General features: G+C 52.9%; 1 protein-coding gene across 2 annotated transcripts in view; it reads left to right on the top strand.

Annotated features, from left to right (window-relative positions):
• The window catches only part of CNTFR (ciliary neurotrophic factor receptor), a 235,976-nt gene that overhangs the window by 150,916 nt on the left and 61,979 nt on the right, over positions 1-23,081 (top strand). For both annotated transcript variants that reach the window (XM_026069197.1, XM_026069196.1), the window contains one exon: positions 18,933-19,163. In XM_026069197.1, the coding sequence (XP_025924982.1) occupies positions 18,933-19,163 (231 nt within the window). The remainder of the gene's footprint in view (positions 1-18,932; positions 19,164-23,081) is intronic.

The following is a 23,081-nucleotide window of genomic DNA, read 5'->3' as shown; positions in this document are numbered from 1 at the left end:
ACTTGTGTCTTATGCTAAAATCCTCACCGCTGCGTTGCTTTGTAGCATATAAATGCATCTCTCTCCACCTCTGCAAACCTCTCGAAGTAAGATGCTATTGGAGCTTAGAGAGGCCTAGAACACTCAGCCATTCTCCATGTTGGTGAACCCCCCAAGTCCTTCAGCTTCCAGACTGTGACTCATGGTCGGAAATGGGTGTCAGGCAGGCTGGGGGTTGCAGTCTTGCCAAAACTGGAACTGGCCTTTAAGGTATCTGACGCTCGGGAACCTTCCCCCCATGTGAAGTTGTCCATCTTGCTGCATAGCCTGGGCATGGCTTTTCCAGGCACATGGCTAGTTTATCATTATTGTRTCATCAGCTCAGTACAAGCTGAGCTCTTTGAGATCATACACTTTTCTATCCGTCATGTGTTTCTTTCTCCAGATTTTTGCAATTACATTCTTGGCAGCTCCAGAGAGATGGCTGTGGGCGTCCTTCTATTGATCCATCAGTACAATTTTTTGGATATAAACCCAGAAGGAAAATTTCAGGATTTAGGTGGCAGATTTAATCCTGTTACAGTCTTCATCCTGTCCTAAATCACAGCTCCAGAGTGAAGAATGAATAGCAAGAACCATCAAGAGTGAAGGCGAGCCCAGCTCATGTTACAGCTGTTTTAATGTGTTGGATATTTTGCGTTGTTGACCCAGGGAGGAACTCCTGGCAGGTGCATATGCTTTGAGGACTAGTCTGGATGGACTTCTTTTGTCCGTCTGAAAACTGGATTACTTAGGCATGTGTAGCTGGACAGGCTGTTGCTCATTCGCTGTGAACGGTGAGAGCTGGAGTCTGGCTGGTGGTACCGAGCAAGGAGGGAGTGTAGCCTTTGCACAGGTCAGGTAGAAGTGGAGTAGCTCAGTAGGAATTCATGCAAACCTGTCTGCCAGACCAGTGACTATTAAGCCCCCTTGTAAACAGCGAACATCTTTAACTCATGCTGTGGCCTAGGCCAGCAGCTTTGCTTTGCGTGACCCATTCCCAGGGGGCTCCCCCACTACCATGGGCAGTACTGGGGCCATGTGATGGGAACCCTGGGGCTCTGACAGACTTTCTCTCCCGCAAAGCACACATGTGCAGTTGGCTTGAAGGGGTGCTGGGGAAAGCAGTTTGCTTGGAAGAGTGGCAGGAGATAGAGGAGATGTTTGTGTCAAGCCTGGTAGACCATAGCACGAGGGATTAGTGGATATGGGCTGTGAGGTGGTTTAATTGTGTTTTCCTTCCTCTTGTGAGTCTGTGCCATTTTTCCTAACTTGCTTAGCCCAAAGGATTTTTTTTAGTATAACCACTATTATGGGAGGCTTTTCATTTTGCTGCTCTGGGGGGGGGATCGCCCTGGGTGCAGTGCAGCAGCTGTCTAATAGCACGTCTGCAGCATCCGAGTGTGGGAGATGTCAGCATCTCAGGGAGCCGTACAGGGCTTTGAGATGGGCAGAACAACACTGGCCCAAATGAATACTGTGCTTTGGCCGTTTGTATTTCAGTATTGGGCCTGGAGAGCCCAACTGAAACGCAGGCCTTGATGTATCAGGTGCCATAGGACCACAGGGGAGACCGAAATTCAGAGCCTGGCTTTGCTGCAAACCACTGTGCGCCCTTGGGCCAGTCACTTAATCTCCGTGCAGATCTCATTTCCCATCTGTAAGAGAGGGAGAACAAAACTCTGCTTCTTTGTCTCCTCTGGTTAAATTGTCAGATTAAGGCAAGCGCTGCCTCTCCCCGGGTGTCGTGTGTCAACGCAGAGCCACGCATGGCCGGGTGTCCATCTCCGTGCAAGGGTGCAGGCAGAAGCATTGCCACCTCCGTGCCCCGCGCCGGGACCTGTGACCTCCCGCAAGGGGCGTCTCTGTTGGGAACCGAAATCTGTCCCTAGCCGGAGTCAGCCAAACAGAGCTGCCGGCAAAAACCTCAGGGGAGCCGTTTGCCGTTGGAAAATGAAGTCCCATCGACACTGAAATGTTTAACAAAATCCAATTTCTTTTGCAGGGGAAGGGGGGAAATTGTGGAAGGGGGGAAGGGCTCCAGTATACTTTTTCGGTATTTTTCAGAAATAGTTTGTCTTCAGTTTGAATCAGCTCCCTCCCCCTCAAAAGAAGATTTGTAAAGCCTCTTGTGCAACGCAGTGGGATGGTTTTGAAAAAAAGTTAAAAGAGAGACAAAACCCTTTGATTTCCTTCTGAAGGAATCCGAGTGTTTTTTMTTTGATGGAGAGGTTTTGGGGGAGTTGGGGCGTTTGCTCCGACGGGGGACAGAGCGGCATTGCTGAATTCCTGGTGCCCTGCCGCCGGCTCCGAGCCTGCCCCGTGCCGGACTGCGGCGGGCTGCCGAAAAACGGCCGTCACTCTCTGCTCCTCCCTGGGTGAAGGCACCRCGTGGGGGGAAAGGGCTGTGAATGCAAAACGCCAGGGGCGGCAAGGCGAGGGCTCCTAGCCCGTGCCTGGGAGGCTCATGTACCCATCCCGGAGGAGCCTGGAGAGCATCCAGCCTGCCCTGTCCTCCGGGGATACGGCCGCGTTCGGCCCCTGTGCAGCCGAACTCCGTCTCTGTCTCCCACGCGTCCCCGACGAGCGAGCGCCGYGGCAGGGTGCCTCGCTGCCTGTGGGTGGGCTGCAGCCGGCCCCGCGCTCCCCTGGGAGCTGCATGGGACAGGGAGCTGCATCGCATTTTTGCTTTGCTTTCAAAAATAAACACGCTTGCCGCTGCGATCGTTCAGAGCGGGGGGCTTTGCTAGCAGAGTGGGAGAGATTGTTTTCTATTCACGGCCTCACGTCTGAGGTAGGAAAAAAAGCATCTTCTCCCTTGTAGCTGCTTTCTGTGCATGCATGCATAGATTTGCATTGATTTAAGGCAAAGTCTCTGCCTTCCTTTGCCCTTTCTCTCCTTTTGGACTTTTTCCTCTTCTCTCCCCCCGGGTAGGTGCTGCTGTGCATGCGTGTGCACTTGCAGACGTGTGCAGGTTCCTGCCTGCATGCAGTTTCCCTTCTCTCTCGGCTCTCTTTTCCTTGTTACTACTACTCGTTACCTCATCTTTTCTCTTATTTTTCCCTCCTGGTAGGAACAACCTCTCACAGCCGACTCATTTCAGAGATGTTTTTTCACTGCTGAGGCCAAGAATTTTCTCTCCCCAGTCATGCTTAGCTTRGAAGTGGGAGGGGGAAGCAGGGTTTTTTTCAGAAATAAATAATTTCGGCATGCTAAAGAGGCAGGAGAGCACAACTGGAGAGCTTGAGTTAGGCTATAATGAAATGTTCCATTTGTTCTGGGAGTCTTTCTTCCCGTGGAAAGCTTCCTCTAGTGTTTAATTTTGAAACATGTCATTATTATTTTTTTGTTTTCCTCCTCTCAAGAAGAGATTCCCGTATTTTTTCAACTTGCCTAGAGATTTCCAAGCACACCAGAACTTTTCCTTTGGCTGTTCTTCTTTTGTTGCTTTCTTTTTGCCAGGGTTAAAAGCCCCAAGTCAGCAAGGTACTTAAACACATGCTGAAAGTTAAGGGCTTGCCTAAGTGCTTTGCTGACTTGGAGCCAAAGATATCTTCTCAAGTCCTTTAAATGCTTCGGAACCTGAATTCTAAATGTTTTACAGAAATTCCAGAATTCAAGTATCTCTTGTGGTAATAATAGTTGTAATTCAGTAGTGCCTTCAGATAACTAAATTTCTCTTCCTTCTAGACGTGACAAGTTTCTGTATAATCTTAACTTCAGCAAATATGATGCCCTAAAATCTCTCAGTGTGTCAAATCCAAGGAGTTCTCCAGAGAGTTGGTCACATTTATTTATATTTCAGTCAATGCACATATTGACTTTTTAGCATTTGTTTTGCAATAAGACACTTCAAACTTCTAAGTGTTGAAATTAAGGAAAAAAATGGGCAATTAGTTCAAATCATACTGAATGAATGTCTGCTGCTGAACTTACATCGCTCATCATCCCAAACACAGGAAAAACAAGTTGAGGGCTCTCAGAAAAATCAACACCAGTGTTAAGAGGCTAGGAAAAGCTCTCAGATGAAGGAAGGCTGAGCTCTCATTTCAGAGTGCCTGAAAGCAGCAGTGCTCTTTTCTTTTAAGAGATTAGTAAAATGGATCGTAATGAAAGCAGTGCAGAATAGCACTGGGGAGACGAGCAGGAAAGGCTCCTGCTCTGCAGAGAACCGTGCAAGAAGGAGGTGTTCTCTGAAACGGAGACACAGCAACATCAAATACAAACTGTGGATGGGCTGTTTCAGGCTCTGCATAATTAACCTGGGGGCCTCTGCCRCCAACCCGCAGTGTGGCCCAGCCAGTGGGAGCACTTGGAAATGATCAGCCACTTAACGGAGAGCAAAAACACCTTTTTCTGAGGTTTTGGAAAGGGYGTTAAGCACTGGTGCTTCGGGGTCCAAACAAGTGAGCAGGGCCAGGCAGGAGCTGTTGAGCTTATTGCGTAACTCTCGATGGGTCCCATGCATCCTCCTCTGAAAGCAGCAGACGCTGCTGCYGGGACTAGGAAACGAAGCTGAAGGWCCCCTACTTACCAGCTGAATCTTAAGAATTTCTTTTGATATATAATATGGTCACTGCATGAACTTCTCCAYTGTGCTTGACAATTATACTACARTACATAATATACCTACCTGCACGGGGCAGCATGCAAAGCCTCTGTCTCTGTGCCCAAAAGCAGCACGTGCTTTAGCTCRTAGTCTCCTGTCTAACATGACAATGTTTGAAGGCTTGCATCTTGCTGCCAGGCTCTGCAGAGTCTTCATCCATGTAGTGCACAAGAGAGCCTATCTCCTCCCTCCCCAGGGACCATTAGCCAAGGTTGTGCCATCCTCAATAGCTCACTGCCTGCAAAGCAAGTTGCAACTACTCAGCCATCCTGTGGATCTGCAGGTGTCTTGAATAGCACTGAGCTCCACCCAGGAACTCAGAAACCATTTAGAGAACATGATCCTGCAGTTGTTATYTATGGCCCAGATGCACCTGCCAACCCAAACCAGAGATTCAGCTTGGTTCAGCCCTGGCTGCAGCCTGCTTCCAAGCTCTTCTCCAGATGCAAGAGCTCAGCTCTGTCCTGGACAGAGGAAGAAACTCCCCTTTCCTGGAAGCAAGGGTTTCAGTAATATGAAATAAAAGAGACAGACCATTTGTGCACAGAAAAATCAAAAGACTTTACCTGTGCGAAATGTCCACATTGGGTGGGGTTGGGAAAGGACTTGCCAAGGCAAGAGGGTCTGAGGACGTCCAGTTCCTGTGATGTGATGCTGCTGGGGTTTGAACACACTGAGCTGGGGTGGGCCAGGTGRTATGTTAGGAAAGACACCTCAAAGCAATGTGGGCAACTGGAGCACCGTGGAAAACTGCAGCTCCAGCTGTTTTCCTGAGACTGGCCCTTAGCAAGTGGTCTTAGATGAGCATGGAAAGGGTTGTTGGGCCCTGGAAGCTGAACCTGAATGAGACATGAACCGGTGGAGGAGAACAAGCCATTGCAATGACATCTCCATGCTTAGACATCCTCCAATCCAGACTGGGGTCATGGTTTTGGTTTTAACCAAACACAGGTTGGAGAACTTCGTGCAGCCACAATGTTTGGTGATACAAAGCATGTCAGATTAGGCTATCTAGTGGTCTCTTGAAAGTGTAAGCAGCCTGAATTTCTGCAACRTGACTAGACCATCAGAAGCCTGCACAGTTCTACATATACATCTCAGAGGAGGATTTAAAATCTGGGGTCCTGTCCTGATCTACAAGGTTCTTTAATTATAATCAAGGACTTGATGTCTCTGTCGGGAGTAGCACCCTTCCTGTGTGCCATGGGTCCAACACATCGCTGACTTTCATCTTGGGGGCGGTTGCCCCCAGCAGATGCTTGGTGCAGTTGTCAGGCTGTGACTCCACAGCTGTGTCATGGTTCAGTGCTTGCTGGCGATCACTTCCAGGCTTGGCTTTGCTTGAGGATTCTTTGGAGTGAAAGGCATGAAATGCAAATGCAATATATTGTTACTACCGAGGCAGATCCTGAGGCCTTGGCTTAATTGTTAATGCATCCCCTGTTGGGCAGAGTAGATTGTTGCCTCACTTATTAATATTGCTTTGAAATCGTCACTAGGCGACTGAGTGCAAGCGTTGCTCAGAGAAGCGAGCGATGGTGACTGAGTCAAAAAAATGACTTGGGAAAATGCTTCCCCTTTTATCAACATCTGTTCTTCCCACCTATCTGTACACCAYGCATGCCTGATGATACACTGGCAACATCTCAAATCCTGTGTTATCCYATGGTCAAGTGCACAAAGAAAAGTCGTGATTTTGGGGCAGGGGAAGAAATTGCTCTATTGGGAAGAATTAAGTCCTAGTGTCTAACCTGTATTTCCCCTGTATATGGATGGAGGAAAGAGTATTGGTGCTTCTCTTGGGAGTCCCCAGCTATGGGATGTCAGTGGAAATATTTCCTTTTAATGATGGTTCCCATTTCTCTGCCTGCATCACTGATTGCTGACATGGGCCGCTGAGCTCGGATGTGCTGGCAGGGTTGTACTGACGGCAAGATGACAAGCAGGAGGGACAGCCAAGGCCTTCCTGGGGTGCAAGATGCATCGAGGTACCGTGGTGCCCTTCAGAGCTGCCTCTTTCCCCCAGCTAGACAGCCACATTTCAGTGCTGGAAATCATACCCCCTTTAATTTCTAAATCTAACCTGGGAGATGCCTTTGCAAGTCCTGGCCCCATGTGCAGGATGTGCCCAGTGTCTCCTCCTTGCTGGGGCCAGGTTGTAAGGAGGCACATGAGCCTCCTACACCTGTGGTTAAGAAAGTGGAGGAGTTTTTTCCAGCTCCGGCTGCAGAAGTTCATGTGTTAAGTTCCAGCGGTGCCGGGTTCAAGCCCAGCTGCTGACGATCCACCCAGGGGTGTGAGCGTTACATCAGTAAGTGACAAGCCACTGGCCTACAGCAGGCAAAACCCAAGCCAGCAGACAGACAGAGAGAGCCTGAGGGGCTGAATTTTAGAGCTATTAAATGATTAAATGCAAAAAAAATAAGTTAATTTAACATCACGGTTGTGATTTTACACACCCAAGAGTCTGGAAATTGAGAGCTCTGCTTCTCACACAGGGATCGTAACTTGGCACGGCACAGATTGTACAGTATGTAAAATTAGACCGGAGAAATAGTAAATATGCTGCAGGGACCAATACTGTCTTGGCAGAAGGAGGATGGACTGAGTAGGACCCAACAGGTCTTTTACGCCTCTGACTTCCATAATTCTGTGCTAATAAAAAACATTGCACAATGCCTGATGGTAATCTGCAGCCCGGAGGGGGGCGAATTGGGAGCCACGTTGTTATGTGAACAAATTGCAGTCGCCCCCGGTGCATGTGCTGGAAGGAAGGTTGTTATTTCAGGGCGTGTGCGTGGGCATCTGCGAGCAGCGATGGGGAAACGCACGTTGCGTGCAAGGCTTAAATGGCAGGCTGCGGTCACGGGGACGCAGGGCGCCCCGACGTCTCTATCCGGCCGAGCGGTGGGAGCTCTGCCCCCCTTCCCTGAAGCTCTGGAAATACAGGCGCCTCTTCGTGCAGCTGCTGAACCACAGCGGGCTTTGCTTGTTTATGGCTGTGATTTGGGCACCTAATTCCAAATCTTATTGATTTCCCCTTAAACTACATCGAAAATCCTGATCTAAGCACTCTTTTGCGGCCAAAGTTATTTGTCCTGCCTGCATGAAAAAGCAGAACCAGAAAACAAACCTTTAATTCACCCGAGGTGCTAACTCCAGTCACCTGGCAGGGAAGGGCGAAGGCTCGAGTGAGCCCGGCGTGGCGGATATTGGTGGGATTTTTCCGCCGTGCGCTGGTTCGCCTTAGCTTCCTTCAGCTGCCTCTGATCCTCCAGTACCTTCCCCTCCCTGCGTCGCCCCCGTGTGCCAGGGCCATCGCAGGATAGACAGGATTAGAGGGGTTGCTGTTTCACTGGGCAGCTGCTCTTCCACAGGATGAGTCAACTCAAGAGACATGGCTTTGCAAAGAAGCTGAGCCTGCAAAGCCCAATCCACCCTTCCCTTTGCCTGAGGATGAAAATGGTGTTACAGCTCAGCTAGGAGAGCCCGTGGAGCTCCAGGGCATGGGCTTTTTAGGACCAAACATCTAGAAAATCTCAGGGAAGGTCTTTCTGAGGTCTTAGGAGCTCAATGATCAACACGAGCTCAGGTCACATCCTGAGATGGAAGAGCAAAGTCTTCAGGGAGGGCAAGCCAAGGTCACCAGCCCAGCAGCATTCAGGCTTCCCAGTCCCTGCTCCAGAGCAGCCAAGCTTTGGTGTGCTGGAGAGGAGGGAATAGCAGCAGAGGTGCGTTTCTTCCTAGTCCCGAATAAAGATGATYGGCGCTAGAGGACTGCAACCACTGCAGATGGGTATACTGGTGTTAGCAGCTCCGCTCCTAGTCTCGGTCCTGCTCCACAGATCCCCCTGCTCGTCCCATCCCACACTCCCTTCCGGCCTTGGGCCGAGCTCAGTCCTAATGGGGCAGCTTCTCTGGGGCCTCCTGTGTGTGCATGGCTGGAGAGACCAGAGGGCTTCCAGCAAGCTGCTTTTCACAAGGAGAACTGTGCTGTTACTGAAGCAGGATGGACTTTCTTGCAGGTCCCAGGTTTGTCACCCACTCCCTGAGGCCAGGGACGATCTGGTGTTGGGGGCTGCACAGGGCTTTACAACAGTGCAGGCCAGTCTYGTGTCTGATGAAGCAGAAAATGTTACTTAAATTACTTGTCTGCTAAGCCAGCATCCCACATCCTGCTAACATGTCTCCTAGCCAGGGCGCAGAGTCGGTTTGGAGACCACAAGGCGTAGGGAGCCTCCTGCATTGCTTGGGGTTGAGCCAGTGTTGTGATAAGAAGTTGTCCTTTGATTTTGCAGTGAGTTTGTTTTGCTTTTGTTTCCAGCAGTGGGTCTCTATTTTGCTGTTTGCCACTGGGTTTAACACTGGATTTTCTCTCCAGGAGGTGCTTAATGCCTGTCACTGTGCAGCCTCATAAGCACCCATGCACAAGGTGCRCCAGTGCCACCATCCCAGCTGTGCCACTGGGAAGCTAGGTCCCTGGAAGAGCACACTTGTGAGCCACCATCACACCTCACCGCAGCTGCTTTTCAGGATGAAGACAGAAACTCTAGGAGGGAAGCTGTGTGGCAGTGGAGAGCACGTGCAGGAGCGGTCGGGGGCTAAGCTCTCCTCTGCACCTTGCTCAGCTCCTGCTGGCAGGAGAGAGGTCAGYGCAGGGAGGCTTGCAGCTGGCAGTGCCCAAGGATTCGTTGCTCATTCCCTTTGCAGAGCAGAACCGCTGCTGGGACACGCCAGGGAGCCTTCGTTCGTATTCACAAGGAAGGCTCCACGCTCAGCCTTCCTCTCAGTCTCTCTTTTTCCCTCTGCCAGACTGAAGTGCTGAGAGCAGCTATTAAGCCTAAGAGTTATATAGGAGCCATCGGGAAGAGGAGGGAGTGTGTGGAGTGGGCTGTCATTTGTGACAATGGTGTATTTGATTGCGAAAGTGTCCCTTCATCTCCAGAAAACCCCAATAGATACTGCGTTAAGTTTCATGGAAGAAGCATCAACCTCTTCCAGACAAGCAGCTAAAAGAGCCACCGAGGTGCCTGTCACAGCTGGGTCTCCGACGTGGCTTTGCTTCCTCCACTGCGAAAATACAGTGTAAGGCACAGATGCACCCCAGTGTCTGTTAAATCAGATCAGGGAAGGGTCTGCCTCTGCACAGGAGGCAGGGAGCCGAGAGACGAGCCCTGCAGGAAGAGCGGCTGAAGGATGCTCTGCAAAGACACCCCCGGGACGTGCAGACCCTCCCTCTGCAACCCAGCTCCATGGCCCCTGCGGACAGGCTGACCTGAACGTCCATCTGCACTTGCATGAGAAATATACAGGGCGCTCCATGTTGGGAGCACTGGCTGCCCAGCCTCAGTCACTCGGCCTCCGAGCACGGACAGTGGGATAAACGCAGGCAGCCACACTGAGGCAGAGTTGACACAGTCTGGGGCAGCGTGCCAAGGTGCCACCAAGACGCAAGACTCCTGCCAAGCTCTGCTACACGATACCTGCCTGCACCCCCTGGAGATGCAGCAGTGTCATCTAAACCCTGATGTGCCAGAAAAGCATGAACGGTTCATGCTAGAAAGGTGCTTCACAAGCAGAAGCAGGCAATGGTTTCCCAGCTCAGCCCCTGGCTCTGTCCCACCAGACCAGAGGGGACATAAGTTCACCCCGTTGCTGTCTGCCACCAGGGGCTCTCCTTGCTTTCATTCCAGGTGTACCAGGGACATCCCTGGCTGGGTTTCACAGGCACACAGTCTCCTGCAGCTGCAGACGGAGTTGTGTTCAGCATTGCCCTTGGGCTGCTGAGAGGTGCTGTGAGTTCGTGCTAGCTGAAAGCCTGAAGAGAGCTTCCTCAGTGGTCAGCGTGGCTTGGCCACGCCTCTTCAGAGAGCGCTTCGTAGCCATGTGCAGGTCGAGAGAAGAGGGTCACCTGCCCTGAGTCTGCCGTGAGCCTCTGAGTGCATGCCCTGCCACGTCAGAGAGGGAAAGTGCATCCTCCGCAGCTCCGCTGAAGTAAACTGAGATCTGGTTCCAGGCTATCGTGGAGTGATTAAGTACAAGTCCTGTAGCACCCATCTGTTATCTCTTAATTAAAGTTTCTTGCTAATTATTTTTTCTTGTCAAGAGAGCAAAGCTGCTGACTCCAGGGATTTACCAAAGTAGAGCAAACAAATGCAGGCTTCACTTGCTGCAATTCTTCATTAATGGACAAAATTAACTTGGAACGGTCCATATCTTTGGCTACATCAATGACACTTAATTACGCCTGTTTCCTTACAAAGATATATTTAGTTTTAAATCACTTGTGGAAGAACTGCCTCTTTTAGCATGAAATTCCTTCTCCTTGAAGAGAAGGTTTCTGCCAGCAATGGACGCTGTGCAGAGACCAAACAATGCAGGAGGGAATAGATGCAATGAAATCAAGAACAACGTGTGCTTTGGGAAGCCAGTGTCGGGAAACCCCCTCCAACGCTGGAGGCTGGTTCATCTCAAGAAGGGAAGACCCCAGAGACGTGAACATGCAGATGGCAAGCAGGAGGAGCAAGGAGAGACAGCCAGGGCATCTCTGTGTGCACCGACACACCGAGCAAGGAATCACTGCAAGGATGCGGCAGCCCRGTGACAGACCCAAGCAGAGTAGCTTGCAGCTCTTGCAACGCCAGCTGGCTGAGGTGGGGATCCCCTCCTCTCTCCCAAGGGCTGTCTTTCCCTCCCAGCACTGGCTGGGCTCTCTTCTCCTCCCTCTTTTCCCCTCTGCCTATCCTCCAGGGCTCTTTTTTTGTTATTGATCTCATTTAGAACGCAAAGTTGCAGAGTTTGAGACCTTGCCGGTTTATCTGCTTGGAAAGCTCACGGCATACCCCTGGCACAGTGTAAATATTAAATGTTTTATTTATGAATGCATACACGGAGATCTAATTAGCCACTGAGATTATTCCTTGTGGCTAGTCGTTTAGCTCCAGGAGGGAGGTGCGCAGGGTAATGGGGGTGATATACAGGCCTGTGTCAGACGGTATGTGTGCACTTCTCCATCCTGCTACAGAACTGCTCCACATCCTGTCGGATGAGGCAGGAGAGAAAAGGGGCAATATGTCCTTTATCAGTGCCTCAGTTTCCCCATCTGTAAAAGAGAGGCAGAGCCACGGGGCTGCGCACCCTGTGGAGGAGAAGAGTGCAGTTGGTGCTGCTGGCACTGCTGCCAAGTGCTTGTCTCCCTCCCCAGAACTTGCTTCGGTGCCTTCCCCTTGCCCACGCTCTCCCCTAGCCATAAACCCACAGCGTATTTGGGCAGAGGTGTGCAGGCTCTGCAGAAAACACTTGTAAACCGCGGTGATGCCTGGAGCGGTTTTGGCCCCGTGAGTGCCTGCTGGAAGCTGCCTTGCAAAGGGCTGTTGGGCAAAGAGCCCCACTGAGGGGCCTTGGCAGGTGCCCACACAAGGAACGCCGACCATCCTCTCCAGCTTCCTCCACTCGCTGCTCAGAGGAGCCCCTTGGGCAGACCCTGGGGCTGCATGCGTGGCTGTGCAGGCTCTGAGGAGGGCTGTGCCGCGGGACACAGCCGAGCACAGAGGGCTGGGCGCATCGGCTGCCATGGAGGCAGAGCGGTGAGTGGAGATGCTGGGGACATGGTTTGCATCGTCCATRCTCGTCTGCAGCAGTGGTACCTGCCTGGTGGAGAGCAAGGTCCACTCCAGGCCAGGGGAGAAGGAACACACTCAGTTTTATGTATTTGTGCTGAACTCCCCATCCTTCTGGCTGCTGAGTTGTTACCTTTACCCACTGATGAAGTGAAGCTCCTGCACATTGTTGTGGCCACGTGCGCATTTGCACCTCACATGCAATAGGCCAGCCTCAAAAAGCCCACACCTGGGTCCTGATACCCTGCAGCTGGGCCTAGAGCCTGGGCATTTGGCTGAGCAGTGCTGCACTGGCTGCTCTGTAGCATCTGATATCCAACAGCAGTGATGGGAGAGAGGCAGCTGCGTTCGGTGCAGCCAGTGGGGGTAACCCCGACAGATCCTGCTTGGAGGTGCCCTGTTCAACACCCTCATCCCACTGCAATGTAAAACCAAGAACTGCTTTGCAGAACGTGGCGTACTGTTTTATGCCTGGKAAATGAATACCTTGAAGGGGCTTTGCAACACCCATCTCTTCCTGGCATTCACTGCTGAGCACCCCAGGCGTGCCATGCCTCCACAATGTCTGCACTGTGTCCTGACAGACAGGGAGACAATTTTGCTGGTCTGAAGAGACTCCTTCCCATGGCTTTATGTGCTAGGGCATCCCATGGATTTGTAGGCTTTCCCTGTGGTGCCTTTGCAGTCTCCAAGTAGGTCAAGTATCATTAAGAAGGGAAAATGAGGATGATTTGGTTGAGGAGCTCCAGCTGMGCAGAGTGAATTTGGGAAGTGTCGAATGCATTCCCACAGGCCCTGCATCRCAACCGTCTTGTCTCATCTTCTCAGTGTCTCTGAACAGCAGTGCTGCTGACTGCCCCAGTGTTGGCTTTGCTTTCCCTTTGGTCCCCATTGCTTTGCTGTTATATAGATCATGCTGTCAGGTTGTCACYCGACTTTGCTAGGACTGGAGCAAAGCAGCTCATGACTTGTGGTTGCAGTGTCAGTGTCCCATTGTGGCTCCTTCTACCCCTTTCACCAAGCTCCCAAGTTGGGAGCTGCATGTGGCTGTTCCACTGTCACCTCCCCCTCTTTCCTCAGCTGTGGGTTTGCAGGGCTGTGGGYAAAGCTGTGATTTCTGCCCTCACTATGCATCACTGTGGCTCCTCTCCAGCTTTAGGATTTTATGTTATAATCTGTGCTGTGCCTGGCAGGGGTGCTGCATTGCCGCAGAGGATGTGGTCMGTGGTGGGGCTGGATGCTCAGAGGCATGTTACTGGTTGAGGCGCAGCATTGCAACCTCTCCAACATGTGTGCTCTACCTTCACGCTGTGACCCGACCCAAAGAACGTCATGCACTGGAAAAGCAGGGGTAATGTAAAGGTTGGGCACCGTGTCTAAGGATCTCCTCAAGGAGATGATCACAGGAGTGGGAAGGGATCTTTGGATGTCTCTATTCCAACCTCCCACTAGAGAAAAGTAGATCAGATCGGCTGTGACTTTGTCTAACAGATCCTTGACAATCTGCAGGGATGAAGATCCCCCAACTCTCTGAATACCAGTCCCAGGGCTGCACCAACTTCCTGGAGAATTTTTCCTTAATGTCCAGCTTGAACCTCCYGAGCTGCAGCTTATGACTGTTGGCCCTCGTCCTGCCACGTGCCCCRGCTCGATGCCCATCCAGCGTGGTGGGCTCTGCAGCACAGGCACCGTCTCTGCCATCAGTCCCACATGGCAGCAGTGACAAGCAGCACCAGGGAGGGGGGACAAACTGCCCTGCCCTCCCTGCTCGAGGGAACTGCGTGGCTCAGGGTGGGCCAGGGTGCAGGTCCTAGCCGCATAGTACCCAGCCTGCAGGGAAATGGAGGGTTCTGGTAAAGGCTCTGGTGTCCCTTGGTCGTCCCCAGCCCAAAGCGGAGCTGGAGCATCGGCAGACCTGGACTCAGTGCGTGCAGGCTGCTCCAGTGTGCTGGGGGGAGCTGGCCTGGTGATACCCCTTCCCTTGGCAAAGGGAGTGACTGCTGGAGCAGTGCGGCATGCCCCTTTGCCGGCCCGTGGAGGCTGCCRTGCAGTCGCACAGAAGTGCGTCTAGATGCAACTCTAGCACCTGGCAAGGGACTGCAAGGATGTGGAGACCTGCCTTGGCCTCTCTATGAGCCTCAGCAGACCTGGCAGAGAGAAATGGCTGCTCCAAAGCTGTGCGTTGGGTTTCTCCTCTGTCAGGGGCTTTAAATCACTGCCTTGGAAAAGAGCATTGCTTTCAAGGACCTGTCTTCCAGGAATGGCTCCCCCAGCCCGTCTGGATGAATGCCAGAGTGTTTGCACTGTGTTTAAGGACAAGTAGGAAGTAATTCAAGGTGCCTTTTCCCCCCTGCCCAGCTCATCCCTGCAGTTACTAGCTGCAGACAAGCTCTCAGCCTCAGCCATGGGAAGCAGAGCTGGGCACTTCTGAGCCTTTCCCCTGCCCCAAATATTCCCCGGGGACCARACACTGCCCAGGCAGGGGCCAGGCAGAGCAGGCAGGTCTCTGGTGCATCACTGCAGAGAGCCCCTCTCCCTGCAAGGCTGGTGGGTGACGCAGTGTCTCCACCTACTCTGCCCAGCAAGTCCCTGGGTATAGGGAAAGGGGAGGCAGCTGCTTTTTGTGGACCAGAAAGAAAGGAGAAGAGAAAATGTCCATACTTGATACTATAGAAGAGATTAGRGGAGAACTTGAATAAGATGCTGGGACTCATACTTTGGATCTGCTGTCTCTATCTATCCACCCATCTGCCTATCCATCTGTCCATCCATCCGTCTCCACAGACATTTGAACAGCAAACCATCCAGGCATCCACTGACATGCACAACCAGCCACCCACCCACACAGCCATCCATMCATCCATCCATCCATCCATCCATCTATCCATCCATCCATCCTTCCACATACACAGCCGGCCAGCCATCTGCTTATACACTTATCCCTCCATCCTCACACATGTCCCTCCATCCTCATATGCACCCATCCATCCACCCATCTGTCCACTTGCATAGACATCCATCCTTGCATCTTCATACACTTTTCTCCATCCCATCTGTGCCGGCCAGCTATCCGTCTGTCTACAGACATGCACACTTGTTTATCCTTCATCCATCCATCCATCTTCTTCCACACTTCTGCCTATCTGTCTGTGTATCTAGGCCCACTCCAGCTGTCCATCCGCATATGGACTCCTCAGTTTGAATGTACTTCCTTCTTTACAGCCTTCCTTCTACAGCCTGTCAGTATAGGCTGTAAGCTTTTCTAAGAGTAGCTGAAACACAGTTTTCTGATCAGCGCAGTTTCTCAGAGGTTGCCATCCTTGGCCAGTATCTGAGACRCTCTGGAGACATCTCACCAGCTATGTGGCCTGAGCTACAGCCATAGTGCACTTTCTGTTCTCAGCACCCTATTCCCAGCAGGGATAGCATCCCCCAAAATGCTGTTTCCAAGACAGGAATAGGGGTCCTGATGTGGCGCAGAGCGTAGCCCCTTGGGCTCCTAGCCCAGACTGGTTATGGCTGTGTTGAAGGGGTCTGGAGGAGGAATCAGGCCTTCCAAGGCCTTCTCCAGGGTCAGCCCCATCCAGGCTCCCAGCCTGCCCATCCCAACATAGCCGTGACCTTGGGGCTCTCTCCTTCACAGATCAGCTTGGGCTGTGGGGTTTCACATGAGATGTAAGAGTGGCTGTATCGCATCAGCCCACAGGCCCATTTAGCCCTTGGTCCCATCTCCCAACAGGACCSAGGCGCTGACATCTAGAGAAAGAGAAAAGAGCAGAACGAGCACAGGGTGGTGCCKCTCCCCTCCCTCCCTGCYGTCAGCTGCCTGCAGCCTTCCCRGGCTTGCTGGGGCAGCTCTGTGTTTTACAGCCCTTGTTGGAGTCTTCTGCTCTGTATTCATTTAATCACTCTTTTCCCCCAAATTTTTGACATCTGCAGCRACTGATGGACATGGGTTCCTGTAATTTAATTACACATTGTGTGAAAAAAATACTTCCTTTTGCTTGTTTTAAACCTGCTGCTTGATAATTTCATTTGCTGCCCCTTAATTATTGTATTAGGAGAAAGAGCGAGCAGTCATTCCCTATTCATCCTCCCCGTGTCATTCGTTGTTGCTCAGATCTCTATCACATCTCCACTCAGTTGTCTCTTTTTCAGGATGAAGAGATTGAATCTGTTAAGTCATTCCTTACACGGGGGCTGTTTTCAACCTTTGATCCACCACGTTTTCTTTCTCAGCTCCGTTTTCAGCTGAACTGTATTCTTACTGGCACAGTGACAGATTTGTGTGCAGCTTTTAGGGTACAGTGTTTTCCATTCTGTTCTCTATTCCTTTCTTCATAATTCCTAACATTAGGTTTGTGTTTCTGTTTGCCACCAAGCTGATGTTTTCAGGGATGTGTGTGCAATAACTCCAAGATATGTTTCCATGGAGGCTGCAGCTAATTTGGAGCCCATGCCGTGTGTAGGGAAAGCAAGGCTTGTTTTTCCCCGTGTGCATCACTTTCTCAACACAGAGTCGGTCTGTACCGTGATATCCCTCTGCAATGCTTTTGCACCCAGCTTTAATTTTGCTGCCCTAATGGTATCAGCAGCACGCTGTTGCCTCTGACTAGCTGACCTCATTTTCCCCATCGGTCATGAACGTGCTGGGCAGCACAAGCTCCAGCTTTGATCTCTGTTGAACTTCACTGGTGACGTCTTCCACCACGCAGACTGGTGCTTTATTCTTACCTTTGGTTTCCTGATCTTTCGCTGCTGTAGATCCTTGCAAGGACGTTCCTTGTATTTCATGGCTGCTTGATTTCCTTTGGGAGCTTTTAGTGAGGGACCTTGTCGAAAGCGTTTTGGCACCCCCTGTGTATTTTAAGAACTGAACGACCCTTGTCTGGGCATGCTGCCTCCCTTGAAGGCTTGAGCAGGCTGTCACTGCTGCACACCCTGTCCTGCGCCCACTGCAGCAGCACCCTGCTGTGCCAACTCGCATGCACATGCRTATCCATCCCAGCCCTATTCGCTCCTCCAGCAACCTCATATGTGACCAACACATGCTGCCCCTGTTCAATCAGCAGCCCAACTGCACACACGTAAAAACACAAACCTCTGTAAACACACGCACGTKCCTGCCTCCCTGCGCCAAGCAACACGCTGCTGTGGCTCATCCCCTGCCGGTCCCCGTGTCCTGCTTCACCCCGTGTCACGCACACACGTGCGTGTTCCTACCCTTGCTGCACACAGCCCAGCACAGCCAGTGTGGCGACGTGGGAAAGATTCAATTGCTAGGGATCATTAATGAATGTCAGCGCAAGCTCCCGTCCAGAAACCTGAGAAAATTCAATTAGGCAGCTGGTGCCCAATGAGCTGTATTGCCCCACTTGCATGATGCTAAATCAAATGGCTCAGCAAGGCATCATGTTATTGCAGAGCGAGAAGAAAAGTCGGGCAGGGAGATGAACAGCATAGCATGCAACAAACAGCTGCCCCTTTCCGAAGCACAACACGGCTASGTTGCTGTCCTCCCACCTGATTTCCCAGGGAGGGAATTGCAAGGGCAGCTGCCTGCTTCCCGCCTCCTCTAGTAAATAACTCAGGTTTGCTGGTGACAAGTCCTGGGGCTCTGTCACCTCTTTGCTTGTCAGCTCTGCCTGGCCACGGCTGAGCTATAACTGTCTTGGGCACGTGAGCTGCCTCCACCACTCCAGCTAGCAACGCGGGGTAGTAAAGCRGTGTGCAGGACCCCAGCACACGTGGGCTGAGAGAGGACATCCTCTTTGCCTGCTTTGACACAGGAGTCTGGCATCCCGCATTTGCTGCGGATCTGGGGGATCACTCCCCTCGCCTCGTTTTAGCATAGTGGGTTTGTCCAGACTGTCCCACGTTATTGCGACCGCTCCCCTTTCTCCACGGATAYGGCGCTGGGAAGGCTGAGCACTAACACGCCTGACACACACAGAGTCACTGGTGTGGCAAAGGGGTAGGGGGTTGTCCGATACCGCCCGCGCTCTGCGAAGGGGCAGTCCCTGCGGGATGTGCTGGCGGGGGAAGCACGGTCCCCGTGCTGGGCTGCGGCACAGGCAGCACGGAGCCCAGGCTTGGTCTTGTGGCATCGCCTTTTTGCAGTCCTTTTTCCTGTTAGCTTTCCCGCTGCCCTGAGGTTGTGTGTGCCCCAGGGCTGAAGGGTAGAGAGGCATTCCTGGTGGGAAAGGTCCTTTCTTCATTGCTTCCTCGCTGGCAATGATGTGAAGGAATGTGGGAAAAATGGGTTGGGAGGCAGTTTCTGAGTGTGCATATGGCTTTTGGTTTGCATCCTCCAGCAAGCCATGAGGCTGCAGGAGCAGCAATGACTTGCTGGTGTGAGCATCTGTCCATGCTGTCTCCTGACGTGTCTCCTCCAAGGCAAAGGTCAGAGGAAAGCATCCTACAAGACGGATGTGGTCTATGAGTCCTGGTCCACTGATCCGTGAGGGCTGGTCCACTCTGATCTAATGTCAGAGCAAAGAATTATCAGAACCAGGAGGGGAACGTGGGCTTTCCTAGCCACCAGCATGGCATCAGTCCATGCCCCAGGCCTTCCCTCACTTGCCGTACAAGCCATATTAAGAGCCTTCCTCCAAGGTAGCCGTGGGGTCTGTGACCTGCCTACAGGGCTGAGCTCACCTGTTTTCCTCCTCTTCTGCCTCCACAGACAGCCACATCCAGTACGAGCGGGTAGGCGCAGATGTGACCATGAAGTGTGGGTCCATGGACTGGGACGCAGCTGTGACCTGGACGGCCAACGGCACCGACATCGATGATTCCCACCTGAACGGGTCGTACCTGGTCCTGAGGAACGTTGACCTCACACAGAGTGGCCAGTACTCCTGCTACGAAGGCTCCTCCTGGCACCTCAAATACCAGACCTACCTGAGGGTGGGAAGTGAGTACCCAGGCGCGTGACACGGGGGGGACCGTGGGACAGACCCTCGCTCTCTGCTCCCATACTGACCCATTGCAGCCCCTATACTGTCCCTGCTAGCTGTATGGTTGCCTGCTCCACCCCCCAATACAAGCTCCCCGTGCCATATTCATCCCAACAGCACGATGCTGGAATCAGCCCCTCCTGCCCCAAACTTTGCATCTAAGCCGGTAGATTAAATGGTGCCCCAGGAACATTTTGGGAAGGAATGTCGTAAAAGGAGGATTGCAGCCAAGGAGGACGAGTTCTGGCTGCGTTTGCTTGCTGCAGCACAGTTGTGTCAGGGGAACCGCCAAAACATGGATGAAGTTGCTGTGTCTTGCGGGACTCTCTGTGTACGGGTCTTGGAGGAGAGCTGCCTATTTCACCGGGTTCTGCGTGCTTTAAGCGAGAGATGTGCTGATTCACAGATTTCAGCGTGGAAGATAAGAGCGGCGCTACATTTCACACGATGCCGATAGCTGATAGCAGCTGTGTATTTTGTTGGATGCTGTGTTTGTGTAACTGATAGCAACCATGTATTCCGCACTACAGTGTATGTAGCCGATAGCTGTGGGCGTCTGGAAACACCAGACAACGTTTCTGTGTATGAGACAGYGACTGTTTTGGAGGATGCTGCGAGGTAGCAGCCAGGAGCCCCCCAGGCGTGTGTCACGTAGGCTGTGCCGGCCCAGATTTGGGGTACACGGTAGATCCTCTCTCTGCACTTCGTCTCACCTCCAGCAGCTCGCGGTACGCCGGGGCCAGCGCGGCATTTCTACCACGGACCCAGGGTGCAGGGGGAGGACTAGAAGTTGCCCCGGTGCTCGGGTCCCACTGCAGGTGGGACAAGAAGGGCTCTGTGCACCCGTAGGTCGAAAGAAAGAAATCCCAGGCTCAGGGATGCTGCCCGGTGTCGAACCCTCGGTGCGGGCGGGAAAGGGTGCCGACGGCTCCCGCTGGAAGAAGCCGGGAAGCACACCGAGAGGGAGAGGGAGGCTGCAACCCCGACTGGGAGGAAACCAGGGGAAGGGGGGGGGGGCTGCAGCCTCCAACCATCTCCCGTGCAGCTGTGGCATCGCCATGACTTTGCAATGGCTCTTACATCTGCTAAGCACCTCGCTAATAGTAATCCCTGTCAATCCTCTCGGGGACCCATGGGAATTGCTCAGCGTTAGAGCTGAAATCCTGCTGTTTCCTATTACCGCGTGTTCCTCTTTGCCGGCCGCTCGCAGCCCCCCTCCGCCCCAAGCTCAGGACATGGTTAGACACCACGGGAGCCAGCAGCCCAGGAAGAGTGGGTGATAAATAAATAAGTGAATGCCCGGTGTTGTTAATGCAATTAAGTATGCAAGGAACTAATCAGGTGAGATGCTTTTAGTGGTAATTAATTTAATTGCCTGGATTTTAATTTAATGTTCTCCATGAGGTTTCTTTTCCCAGCTCCGCAGCCCCTGCTCGCCTCCCCCACCCCGTCTCTCCAGTGCATGACTGATTGCCCTGGAGGTGTGCGGTGCCACCGCGGGGGAGCGGGGCTGGCAGCGGGCTCGGATGGGCCCTTTTTCCCGGAGGGGACGGTGGCAACCTGCTCACGGGCCCACGGTGGCTGGTTTTAGTGGGGAGAGCGCTGTGAATTTTCTCCTGGGCACCAGAGCAGAAAAAGGGATCCGGAAAGGGGATGCTATCAACTTGCCAATACCAGGGAGAGAAATAGCCTCAGGCCTCGGTATTCGGAGGCACCGTTGAGCTCTGTCTATCACGGCATTTCCCCACCAAGCCAGATGGAGGTGCGGCGTCAGACGGGGCACTGGGGAGCAGCGAGAGCTTGCAGAGGAGTACCGGGGGCTGGAGGGACCTTGGACTTGTTGCATTTAAATTGAACGGGAAGTTAAACGAAAACAGGCCTGTAGCTGCATTTCCCAGTCTTGCAGGGGCAAACTGAGAAATCGTCAGACCAAGCTGATGAAGTCAGCTGGGCCGAAGCACTGGGGGCTGAGTGCGGAGGAGGAGTGCTGGGGATCTTGTTAAATAAAAGATGCAGGCAGTACCTGGAGCGTTCACCCCAAGCGAGATGAGGAGGAATGGTAGGGAAGGAGGCCAGCGCCTGGCCGAGCCGCTGCCGCAGGAAGGATATTAGGAGCGAGCCGAGAGCCGACGAGGAACGGGAAAAGGTGTCAATTAGCAAAGAAAGCTACATCTTGGGGGTCAGAGAGTGCGGGGATAAAGGGAGCACTGCCAGAAGTCAAGCTGAGCGAGACCTTACAGAGGAAATTAAAAGGGGTTTTAGCTGTACAAATAAAGAGAAAACAAGGAGAGAAGAGCTGAGCTGGCTCTGCAGCGAGGTGTAAGGGGAGATTAAAGGTAATCTAGGCAGAGCCCCAGGACTAAATGGACACTGTCCGTTCTGAATCACGATATGGAAGGAGGATAAGACCTGAAGACTGGTCCTCTGCGGCGGACGCAAATGCGAAGAATATGGTGTGTTCAAGTCCTGGGGGCCGCGTCGCCCCCGGAGTACTGCTGGATCTGCGAGTGGAAAACTCCTGTTCATTAGCAAGGTTCATTGGTGACTGACAAGTCATTGGCAGCGCCCAGGGAAACGGGGATAGCCAGCGTATCTCCTGTGCTTAAAAAGAGTAAAAAACCCCGTCAGACGGTCTGACCCAGCAGCACAGCAGGGCCGCGGAGCGCACTTGGAAGAAAGAACGATTAAAGACGTGGAGACAAATGGAAAATGGGAGAAAACATAACTGGGGCTTGCCAGGGATATATCACGCCAGATTAACCTGATAGCTTTCTTTGATAAGGGAACTGATTTCCTAGGCCCAGAAATGCGGTAGATGTAATCTGTCTTGACTTCAGTGAAGTATTTGTTATGATGCCACATGGGAAATTATGAGTTAAACCAGAGAAAATGTGGATTAGTATGAGAATTGGAACATGGCTTAGGAAATGGCTAAAGGGGGATCAAATTGTGCTGAAAGGGGAGCTGTCTGGCTGGTGGGAGGGAGGGGGAGAGCTTTGACATCGACTTCGGACCAGGCTCAGCCGCGCTTTCTGCGATGGCTCTGGCCCAGAAGGAGGAGACGTGCCGAWGGCTGGGAGGTGACGGGAATTTCATCCTGGAAGGGCCGGGGTGAAACGCAGCGGGGCAAAAGGCGAGAAGCACGCTGGGGTGTCTCGTCAGCGCGGTTAAAGGGACGGGGAGGAGATCGGCGGCTCAGCCAGACCTCCGGGTGGGACTTAGCACCCGGAGCGACGCTCCTCCGTGCGCGCCGCGTGTCCCGGCTCCCAGTGCAAGGTCCGTGGGGCAGCCCGGGGCGCCCTTCGGCTCGCTCGAAATGGAGCTCAGCGCTGCCTGAGGCTTCGGCCCCGCTCTGCCTGGAGTGCTGCAGGCTCCCAGGGCCCGCTGGCTTGCCTAGCCTTGGCAAAAGGGAGGCTGCGAGGCTAGGATGGCGCTGCGATAATTCGGGGGATGGAGGGGGGCTGAGCACCCGGGAGGGAGGAGCGCTGCCATGGGAGGGAATTGGGGTAATCCGGCCAGGGATGAACGGAGGGTGCAAACGAGAGCGTTCCCRACCTTCGGAGAGTTTGGAATAGCCTCCCGGAGGAGCAGGTTCGTTTAGGCTAGAGGCTCGCTCGGGGATGCCGCCGGACCCGGGAGGTCCCGTGTCGCCGTCTCCTGGCAGCGAATACCCTGAGCACGGAGTAGCGGCGAAGCGCTCTTCCCCGCTCCTTCCAGGTGCACGTGGCAAACCGTAAGAGAGCAGCCGTGGCACGCCGGGCCTGTCGCCGCTGCGTAGCAGTCCGGAGGGCAGCGCGTGCCTGAGCAGGGCCGGAAGCGCCGGGAGACGGGCTCGGGGGGGGTGGCACACCTTGCGTCCCTGGGCTGGGACGGGC

Source organism: Apteryx rowi, unplaced genomic scaffold, assembly GCF_003343035.1.
Source record: "Apteryx rowi isolate R43461 unplaced genomic scaffold, aptRow1 scaffold_289, whole genome shotgun sequence".
NCBI classification, from domain to species: domain Eukaryota; kingdom Metazoa; phylum Chordata; class Aves; order Apterygiformes; family Apterygidae; genus Apteryx; species Apteryx rowi.
The sequence above is the reverse complement of the archived record's forward strand: the minus strand, read 5'-3'. Positions and strand labels throughout refer to the sequence as shown.